At 42.7% G+C, this 10,881-nt stretch overlaps 2 protein-coding genes across 2 annotated transcripts in view; one reads left to right on the top strand and one right to left on the bottom strand.

The window, feature by feature from the left end:
• Positions 1-10,881, bottom strand: part of prdx4 (peroxiredoxin 4) — a 204,767-nt gene that overhangs the window by 150,146 nt on the left and 43,740 nt on the right. The gene's annotated exons all lie outside the window — the stretch shown is intronic.
• Positions 5,479-10,327, top strand: LOC308326804 (lipocalin-like). Its single transcript, XM_080779839.1, has 6 exons — positions 5,479-5,604; positions 7,870-8,009; positions 8,272-8,351; positions 9,267-9,380; positions 9,949-10,050; positions 10,213-10,327. Exons 1-6 carry the CDS (start codon positions 5,497-5,499, stop codon positions 10,230-10,232), a joined length of 564 nt encoding a protein of 187 aa, XP_080635965.1. The 5' UTR covers positions 5,479-5,496; the 3' UTR covers positions 10,233-10,327.

Below are 10,881 nucleotides of genomic sequence, written 5' to 3'. Positions count from 1 at the left end.
TTCCACAGTCTCTACTGTATACAGATGGGACTACATGAATTAAAAGTCCACCATGAAGGATTCTGAGTCTTAATGTTTTTGTTGTTTTACCCAGTAATGCAATACAGTTCTGACCATCAGTACATACATAACATTTATATATATATATATATATATAAATGTTATTTCCTTTAGAGGATAGCCCCTTGAGATGTATCATCTCGTTTTAGAGGGGATCCTCGGGCACAACACAATGAATACAGTACAAAACAATACACTTACACCATTAACAACAAAACATATCTCTATGAGAGAGAGAGAGAGAGAGAGAGAGAGAGAGAGAGAGAGAGAGAGAGAGAGAGAGAGAGAGAGAGAGAGAGAGAGAGAGAGAGAGAGGAGGGGAGAGGAGGGGGTGTAATCTACCTGCCAGAGAACCCTGGATAGCCAGACAAGTAGAAGAGTGGATCATCACCTACATCTGCATATATGGAGCCCGGCCAGAAAATCTACATCTGACCTCACTGACACCAGTGAGGACCCCCATGACTCTCAGTGTACAAGTGGAACCAAATGGAACACCGTAAAATAAAAAAAAATAAAAAAAAATAAGTGTGACCTCTTGACCTCTCCAAATCACTACATCATTCTTGTACCACTGCAAGCCTGCCCCCATGTGGCAGCGGCTGGGACAACAAGTCCATCTGTCATTGGTTGGTTGTTTTGTTTAACATCAAACTGAGCTTGTAGATCAGCTATGTTGGGTGTGCACGCAACACTAGCATGCATTTAAACCTGTGTGTGCGCGTGCGTGCGTGCTTCCGTGCCTCTGTGTGTGTGCGTGCGTGCGTGCATACCTCTGTGTGTGTGCGTGCATACGCATGTGCAGCAGTGTATCTGGTATGACCGTAATGCAACCTTCTTCTTCCGATCAGTGTATGCATCTATTATGTATATTGCGCCTTTAGAGCAGATCCAAGTAAAGTAATTTAAATGCGTGTGTGTGTGTGTGTGTGTGTGTGTGTGTGTGTGTGTGTGTGTGTGTGTGTGTGTGTGTGTGTGTGTGTGTGTGTGTGTGTGTGTGTGTCAGACAGGAAACAGGCAGGCCAGTTGTGAGGTGTACAAAGGTGGTCCAGGCCCGCAGGCTGTGCTATAACCCATTTAGACCCCATAGGACCGTTCTACTAATGTCTTCTGAATCCTGAGAGTTCTCTGAAAAAAAACCCATGTTTCTGTCAGTTGTGAATCTGAAAATATGTTGTTTTCCAGGAACCCCCCAGAAGATAATATTTGAGTTCAAATCGTTCGCTCCGAAAGAATATATATATATTCAAAGATTTGCGCCACATTTATCACTATTTTTCTAAAATAGCTAAAGTATAACGTAATAAGGGGTTCCCGCCCAAAATGGGATAACCTCTGCATGCCAGAATCAGAGGTGATCTGGGGTAAACCGAACATCTGCCTCCACAGCTGTCCTGACATGTACCTGACATACATGTACATGTCTGAGTCAGACAGTAAGGTTAAAAGGATAACAGAAATGTAAACAGCACATGGTACAGTCAGTCTGAGTCAGACATTAAGGTTAAAAGGATAACACAATGGCATGGGGACTTGTTTATCGAGGGTCCAGCAGTTAATAAAAGTAATCAAACAAAACCAATAATCATCATGATTATTATAACTAAAACTAGCAAAATTAACTAAATAAAAAAACAGTACAGTAGTACAGTAGTGCATCCCGTGGATGCAGAGGTCGTTGTTTTATTGCGTCCCTTAACTATAAACGGCGTTTTGGGATGCAAAATGCACCCCATTTTAATCTCTGCCAGATGAACAACAGGGAGCTTCTGCACCCTCAAAACAGTGCAAAATCAGGTTTAAGGCTAGTCTATAGTATGACCAAAAGCTTGCCAACTATATTAAAAACAAATCACAAATCACACCCGTGTGAAGTGAGAGGCGCCAATATATTAAAGTCTAACTCATGTTGATTCGGTGATGTAATGGTGATGTAAAACAAACAAACATTAAACACCATTAACAATAAAGAGACAATATGACGTAATGAGGCACATGATGACGTATATTTTCCCTTCATTGTCAATGTGGTGTTTACAAAACAAACATTGAACTAAAGACAAACATTAAACCCGTGTATAGGAGGGGCTAGCGCCCCTCAAAGATTAAGCTGAGGCTCCCTATAATTGAAAATAGCTCTGACTATAAACTCACAAACAACGTGTTGTGAACTTGTAGATCTCAGCCGGCCTATACACATGTAGTATAGGTTCAAAAGTGCTTGTTGTTGCCCAAATATCTGGCAACAACTGCTCCATCCCCAGTAGCAGGGATGGAGGGACACGCAAGAAGCCAGGGGGGTGCACGCCATGGCTGGGTGAAGCGGGGAGGGAAAGAAAAAGATGGTGTGCCTGTTAAAACTGGAATGGTATGTAGGTTGGTGCGGGTTCTGTTTTATATAACGTGTATCTGCCTGCACTGGACTCTGCTAACGAGTCAGCGACCATATTGGCAAAGTAGTCCACTGCTCAGCCCTGATGCAGTGGGGGGGGGGGGGGGGGGGAGACACAGCTGGCCTGAGATCTTATCATAACTAGAACTGTATAAGTAATGGGATTCTCCTCCATGAATCAATCATGGCACGGCGCTTCTCTCCACTCTGTATACCGGAGGGCCTTTCAGCTAGCCTGACCTGATGTGACTCCATACCAAGGCAAGGCAGCCTTACACATTAACCCATGTGGCCACCATGAACTGCAAAGGAGTGGCTATGAGGAGCTTCTTCTTGTGGCCGTGGAATCAGGATGGCGTGACACAGCTTATAGTGAACCACGCTATAGTCTAACCTCCCCTCTCCAGAGAGGAATGAGGAGAGCCAGGGCCTGAAGGCGTCTTCATGTCGGGGCTGCCTGCCTGGGTTTAGTGGCGACACCACCAGCCTTCAGCTTAGATACAGTATGTATGTACCGATTAGGGTTGGGTGCAATAACTACCGAGTTCATAGTTATTATTTTATTTAACCCATTTAGACCTGAGGACGAATCTACAAATTATCTTCTAAATCCTGAGTGACAGTTTTCTGAAAAACTAAAAATAAAACATGTTTCTATGTCAGTCGTTCTCAAAAAGTTTCATGTCAAGGACCCCCACAAATATATGTAATTGGTCGCCGACCTCCATCTGAAAATATGTAGTTCCAGGGACCGCCACATTTAAAAAAAATAGCAGATCTACAAGCTCGTAGCGCGGCACTCGGTGCAAACTAGTGTGTGTCTCGTGGTGTTAAACTGCAAGAGAAGTAAACAAACTAAACATGGAGGAAACTCCGGCACCACAAAACGCTTCATTCACTACTTGGGAAGTATTCACATTATTTTGAGTATATGTTCGCGATAAAGATGAAATGAACATTATTGCCCTCTGCAAGTTGTGCATAGGTGTGGTGTACAGACTGTACACTATATACAGTACACTTTACAGAGTTAAATAAACTGCAGAATAAGGGGGGACTGGGGACGGGGACTGCTAATGTTGAAAATGCAAAGTAAGACTCTTGGATGCAATTACTGGGGGCGAGAAAAAAGTAATAAGTAAAGTAATAACTAGTTACTTTTGGCAGGGAGTAATAAGTAGTGTAACTATATAACTTTTTCTTTTAAAGTAATACGTAATAAATTACTGTATAACTTTGACAACACTGCGCGTACAGTATACATGAATCAGTGATATAAAAGAAAAGCAAGGCAACGACATTAAAAAAACAAGCAGTAATGCAATACAGTGAGGACATGAATAACAAAAAATAAAAGATCAATTAAAAGCAATGTTGACTGTCTACAGAGGCTGCCTGTCGAAGGTACAGTGGGAGTTTGTTCCATGCCGACGGCCCGTAGAAGCAAAAAGCTGCTTCCCCGTATTTTTTAGTTGCCATTGTTTTAGGCAAAGCGAGCAGGCCAGCAGTGGAAGAACTTAGGGGGCGGTTTGGGACATATTTAGGCAGGCAGTAGGTAGGAAGGTGCGAGACCATTGAGAGCTTTATACACAAGTAAAATAATTTTAAAATCAATCCTAAAAACAACCGGAGGCCAGAGCAGTGAAGCCAAAACTGGAGTAATATGTTCTCTCATCTTAGTTCTAGTTAAAACTATGTATGAAAGTATGAAACAATACTCGCAGAGAGACACTGCAGCGCAGCAGCATTGTCTGTCTGCAGCACAATGGAGTCAAACTGCTAGGCCTGTTGTGTGCTGCAGGCCTGAGTCACAATGCACTGTTTCTGAAACTTCACAGGACTATTATTCAAAATAGCCATGACTGGTGGTTAAAAATATGAAAGTTAAATGACGGTTCCGTTGCAAAACAAAGCATATATCTATCAATCAGCGCACGCATGCACACACACACGCACGCACACACACACACACACACACACACACACACACACACACACACACACACACACACACACACACACACACACACACACACACGGGATGTGTGGTTGTTTACTATTGTAAGTGCTGACAGTTGAGTTTGATTCTCTGGTGTCTGCCCACAGAATGCCCCCGAACAGGCTTTGTTGTTGTGTACTAAACCGACTAAACTGTATATTGCATTTCAGTTCCGTCCTGATATGGTTTTGTCTGTCGCAACGATATGGAAGACAGGCGTGATGGTATGGCACGCATGAGAAGAGAGAGAGAGAGAGAGAGAGAGAGAGAGAGAGAGAGAGAGAGAGACAGAGAGATGTGCTGTGCTGTGCTGTGTTGTGCTGCACAAGGTCGCAATCTATAGATTCAGACACCTATACAACAATCTCAATTCCTACATTTGAGCAATGAATGGTGCCGCACTATAGTTGGCTGTCCAATTAATTTTGTGTTCCTCTCATGCTATTGTTGCTAATACAAGAGAGAGAAAGACCTCCTTAAGAGAGGTTTAAGTTAAACACTTCAAAGTCGTCTGTTTAAAGCCACAGCTGGCTCCCCCAAGAATGTAGCAATGGTCAGCAACTATACAGACTATAAAAGACAATAAATATTTTTCATGGACCAAAAATCAATCTATAATCTCAATATCTTAATTGTGGAGGTAAAAATGGAAGCGTGCAGTGAGAGCGGTGATGTTATCCTTAGCTCTGGCGGGGTCAGGAACAGCCAGAGCACCTGTTTGGTTTGCTGCTGCAAACCAAACAGTCTCTCCTGTTTCAACTCATCCCATTCCCAGCATGGCCTCCAGCGCTCTGCTGGGACGTGGGATGTTGTTGGGAGGGAAAATGCTAGTGGGTGTGTGGTGGTGGTGGTGTGGGGGGCGTGGGAGGGGGAGGGGGGGGGGGTAACTTTATTATGCAACAACCCTCATTCTCCACTATATAAAAGGGTGCGTGTCCCGGGACCCTGGCAGCGAACCTAAACAAACCTAGGTCATCAACATCCCATCCTCCAGGTTCATTTAATTTAATTTTTTTGTCCACCTCCTCCTCCAAACGAAGAGAAGATGACGATCCTGCTGGGAATGATGGGAGCGATGCTCTGCTCCTTGGCTGCTTATACGACGACAACCGCTGCCGAGGTGCAACCTCAGGCAGACTTCAATGTACAGGGGGTAAGACTTTAACCCATTCTTCTGATCTGAGATCAGATTATATACTTCAATGTACAGGGGGTAAGACTTTAACCCATTCTGACCTGAGATCAGATTATATACTTCAATGTACAGGGGGTAAGACTTTAAGAGACCATTATACCTTCAATGTACAGGGGGTAAGACTTTAAGAGACCATTATACCTTCAATGTACAGGGGGTAAGACTTTAAGAGACCATTATACCTTCAATGTACAGGGGGTAAGACTTTAAGAGACCATTATACCTTCAATGTACAGGGGGTAAGACTTTAAGAGACCATTATACCCGAGTAAAAAAAAACTATATCTATTGTTTAATAATATGTATTATTTTTTTATTTTATTTTTAACTTACATTTTGTATTAATAATATGTATTATTATTATTATTATTATTATTATTATTATTATTACAAATACAATTAATATCATCATTATATTATTTGCATTATTGTTGTTGTTACTGTACTGTAGGCTACCATTTGTTATTGTGATGTGTGTAGCCTACTGTAACCACTGTAACCAAGTATCCATGAAGCCTACATTACCCCCCCCTAACGTAAATAATTATATTAACTGAAGTGTTAATAGTGTATATTAACTTATTCTATATTATTATTATTATTACAAATACAATTAATATCAGTTGAATTATTTATATTATATTATATGCATTATTGTTGTTACAGTAGGCTACTATTTGTTATTGTGATGTGTAAGCTACAGCCCACATTACCCCCCCCCCCCCCCCCCCACCAATAACAAAAAGCTATTCACTGAAGTGTTAGTGTATATTAACTTATTCCCAATGAATTCAAACATAAGAGACATGATCTTATTAGCCCATTAACTATGATGTTTCGACAAAAATAAAATAATTTACTAAAAATAGCCTAATGAAGGTCTAAACAATGTTGTGTATATAGATAGGCCTACTGAAACTTAAAATGAATAACTGAAAGGGAAACGTAAAACGAACAGTCAACAGAAAATATCAAGCCCCTTTAGCTCAAAGCTCAGCTGGGTTTCCGAGGCTACTCAACTCACTGACCAATCTGAGAATCCCATCGTCAAATATTCGGGAAAACAGCGCCTCCCCTGTTGACGCGAGGCAACAGTCTGTCTTGAGAGACTACTCACTGACTGACACACAGACACAGCTGACATCAATACCGTAACCGTAAAGGAGACACCGGCAGCTAATCAATCAATCAATCAATCAATCAATCAACTAACCACGGAATCGAAACAAAGCGTGGTAGAAGAGAACAAAAATTAAAACACACATAGCCTACATGTCAGAATTAAGAAGTAGAAACAAGTTCATGAAACGATGCCCACTCTGAGTAAGAGTAAGAGAGCAACTTATAATATCGAGGGAGGGAGGGGGGGGGGGGGGGGGGGGGTAAATAAATGGCCGGCCTACCTCTCCTCCACCTGTGCTGTGCGTCTTTCTTTTCCAAACGGAAGCCTCCATACATCTCCTCCATCTCTCCATCTCCATCCTCCTCCTCCTCCCCACACCCGTCCGTTCTCTTCAGCCTGTCCATGATGTTGGCCTGGCTGTAAACAATTAAGTTCTTGAGCTTAGTCCAGTTACCCTGGGTAAACATAGTACCTTTCCTTTCCTTTGTTGTCCAAGAGAAATTGTGTGCGCTTTTACGCATCCATTGCGCCGCGCCCATTAAGTGACCCGTACGTGAGACATCAACTGTCGACTCGTGTATACCGGTATTATATTTTATGACATTCTATTGTACAGGCAGAGTAATGTACAGTAAAGAGAGTGGTGACACGCTTTGATCTCGCCGCAAAGCGGTTGCCCATGGGCGATAGTTCCACACATTGCTCCTATGGCTGGAACTATTCCATTGAGATAGAATGAGCACTTCCGCATTCCATTGTTACAATGAGAGTCAACGGGAGTATCATTACTCTCTTAGATGACTCTGTGTACAGGCTAATAATATGTTGCTGAAGTGAAGTTGGCGTTAAGTAGCCTATATATCTTACCTACCCTACCCTGGACTAAATTAAACCAGTTCGTTTCCTCGTCCAACTCCAGTACTCCGTACACAGGCACGCACAGGTGTCAGGGAAGTGGAATTAAACCAGGTGTTTCCTCTTCAGGTGGTGATTTTCCTCATCCCCTCGTCCCCAGCCTCCCCAGGTCTCAGATAAGTGGAATTAAACCAGGTTTTCCCCGGCCATAACATGTGGTTTTCCCCCCTCCTCCTCGTCTCCAGGTATCGGGGAAGTGGTACATGATCGGCTTCGCCACCAACGCCCAGTGGTTCGTCAGCCACAGGGGCAGCATGACCATGGGCACTGCCATCCTGAAGCCAACCGGTGACGGAGGTCTGGACATGGAGTATGCCAGTCTAAAGTAGGTGGTCTACTCTGGACATGCTGTATGCCAGTGACAGTCTAAAGTAGGTCTGGAGATGATGTATGCCAGTCTAAAGTAGGTGGTCTGGACATGGAGTATGCCAGTCTAAATTAGGTCTGGACATGATGTATGCCAGTCTAAAGTAATGTAAAATATATATATACATAGGCCTAAATAAAGTTACGTAAATAAATCAAATTGAAATGGTGCCCAGGTGCCCACTCTTCCAGTGACCCCCTCTCCTCTCCTCTCCACTCAGTGCTGACGGCACTTGCTGGAGAATGACCCACCAGGGCAAGAAGACAAACGTACCCGGAAAGTTCATGTTCAGGAGCGAGCGTGAGTCGACGCACACACACACACACACACACACACACACACACACACACACACACACACACACACACACACACACACACACACACACACACACACACACACACACACACACACACACACACACACACACACACACACACACACACCCACCTCCCCATGTGTTGTTATACAGCACCCTCTCCTGGCCTAGTTCTTGTACTGCAGTTGTAAGAATTGATGAGTATAAGCTCTTGTTATTTGATTTCATAAACCTTCTTCAGATGCCTCTTAAGTTCTTAACCATGCATTTTCCTATTTCAGATAAAACATGAGATCACTAGGCATCGAGTACCAATTCCTCTTTTACAACGGGAAAAGGAGGGAGAACGTTTAGAATGACACCCATGAGGAATCAGGATGCACACATTTTGTGTATAAATAATTCTAAAGAGTAGCCTATTGCTGTGAATATACAGTAGGGATATGCCTTCAGGGCTAATAAGGGTAAAAGAGATCTTCCCAAATAACATTTAATTTTTCAGGGTTTCAGGGTTGTCTGTTAACAAATAACAATGCACTGTGCATATAAAACAAATAATATGTGTGTGTATATATATATATATTTGGTGATGCCATGCTTTCTCAACATTCAAGAGATTTTATTTTATTAAGTCCGTTGATATTTTCCGGCTAATGTTCCTCCTAGAATAGGGATGCTAGGGTTCAAGTGGATAATGTGGGTAAAAAAAAAGAAAAGGAAAAAAGGGAAACAAAGTTATTGTCACAAAAAGATTTGGCGCCCTCTCCCTCGTCAAAGTTGCCCACCGCTGATTTAAACTGAGCCAGCAGTCAGTCACAAGGGATTAATTCATAAGAGACATGATGATGTTATTGTTATGTACACTTATCATTTATCTTTCCACTCCGCCCCTGCAGGTTGGAACAACGATAACGTCATGAACGTGGTCGACGTCAATTATGACGAGTATGCCCTCATTCACACCGTCAAGACCAAAGGAGGCGTTTCCACCGTTCTCAACAAACTATACAGTAAAGGCTGCTATAAACGTGCATTATTATTTCATCTGTGTCTGCGTGTTCACGTCACGTGTGTACTGTGTACTGTACGTGGTTCTCAAACATTTACATTTGGCCGTGGACCCCCCCGTCTTGAGAAGATGCCCGTGTCCAGGGACCCCCAATGAGGGGTCCATAAAAAATGTACAGATCTACAAGTTTAGAAAAAATTACCCCAATGAGGGGGTCTATGAAAGCTCACAACACTGTTATTTGCAACGGGCGCGCTGTGAGCTTGTAGATCTGCTAGCTAAAAAAAACTAAAATATGGTACAAGTGTTTAAACTGTTGATCCTTTTGCTGGGGAGTTGTGGGACCCCTTGGGACTGGGAGACCCCCTCTCGAGGACCCCTGAGGGGGTCCCCACCCAGACCATACCTTGAGAACCACCAGAGACATAAGCATACAGTACAGTACCGCTGTAGCAACGTTATGGTTATAGAGATGATAGACTATTCAAATATCGTGCTTCAAACTAACTGTGGATAACCGTTAACAGAACTGGACGGCATATCTTCTGTATTCATTTGTCCTCCTTTAGGCCGAAGGCCGACCGTCTCTCCTGAAGTTCTGGAAAAGTTCCAGCAGTTCTCGTTGGGCACTGGAATCCTGGAGGAAAACATCGCTATCCTGCCCCAAGGCGGTATGGAGACTGACTAGTATTACTTTAGTATCTTTAGTAACCAAGATTAGTGTTGCAATGATGTTATAACCTGACTCTGCCGGATGGAAGAGACCCTTGGAGTCAGGTTAATGATTATTATATTATACTCTGAACATCACATGTCAATCTGTCTTCTCTTAGACGAGTGTCCTGCCGTCTAACCTTCCTCTGTGGTGTCCAGCCGGAAGGAAGCCATGCTGTCTGAAGCTTTTCAACGACACAGCTGTATTTGTTGTCTCCAATCTGCCACCAATTTCATTTCCCCAACTTGTGTAATAAAATACTACTAGTATTATTGTGCATTTTTCTCCCCGATTCGTCCTTCTTTCCTGCAGCCTTTCTATGGCTCAAGTTAAAGTCAACTGTTTGAATTTGTTGAAACTTTCTACCAATAAAAACATTAAAAGAATGTTTAGAAAATGAATGCAGGTAGGCTACATTACGGAGGTCCTATCAGTCACAGAACATGTGATTTTTATTAACCCAATCTGAAACACGTTATTATACCCATCAAGACGGGATCACTCACCTCTGTCACATTAGCTGTTATCGTCGGGCAGAACAACCGTATCTCCATATTCTAACATTTAAGTTTTTCTGTTAAGAAAGAGGGAAGATGTAAATGCATTATCATACGATCCTTGACCAGTATATTTCAAACTATATGTGACAAGTTGTTACCGTCTGGTTGAGGCAGGGTGTTCATAATTATGCTTTTAAATGATATATACCGAGGACCCCCATAAGAGAAGATTTAGCAGGACCCCCAGATTGACCTGAATTAAGCTACGATCCCCTATTTAATTGCAT

This window comes from Protomyctophum bolini, assembly GCF_963924005.1.
Source record: "Protomyctophum bolini genome assembly, chromosome: 13".
NCBI classification, from domain to species: domain Eukaryota; kingdom Metazoa; phylum Chordata; class Actinopteri; order Myctophiformes; family Myctophidae; genus Protomyctophum; species Protomyctophum bolini.
The sequence above is the reverse complement of the archived record's forward strand: the minus strand, read 5'-3'. Positions and strand labels throughout refer to the sequence as shown.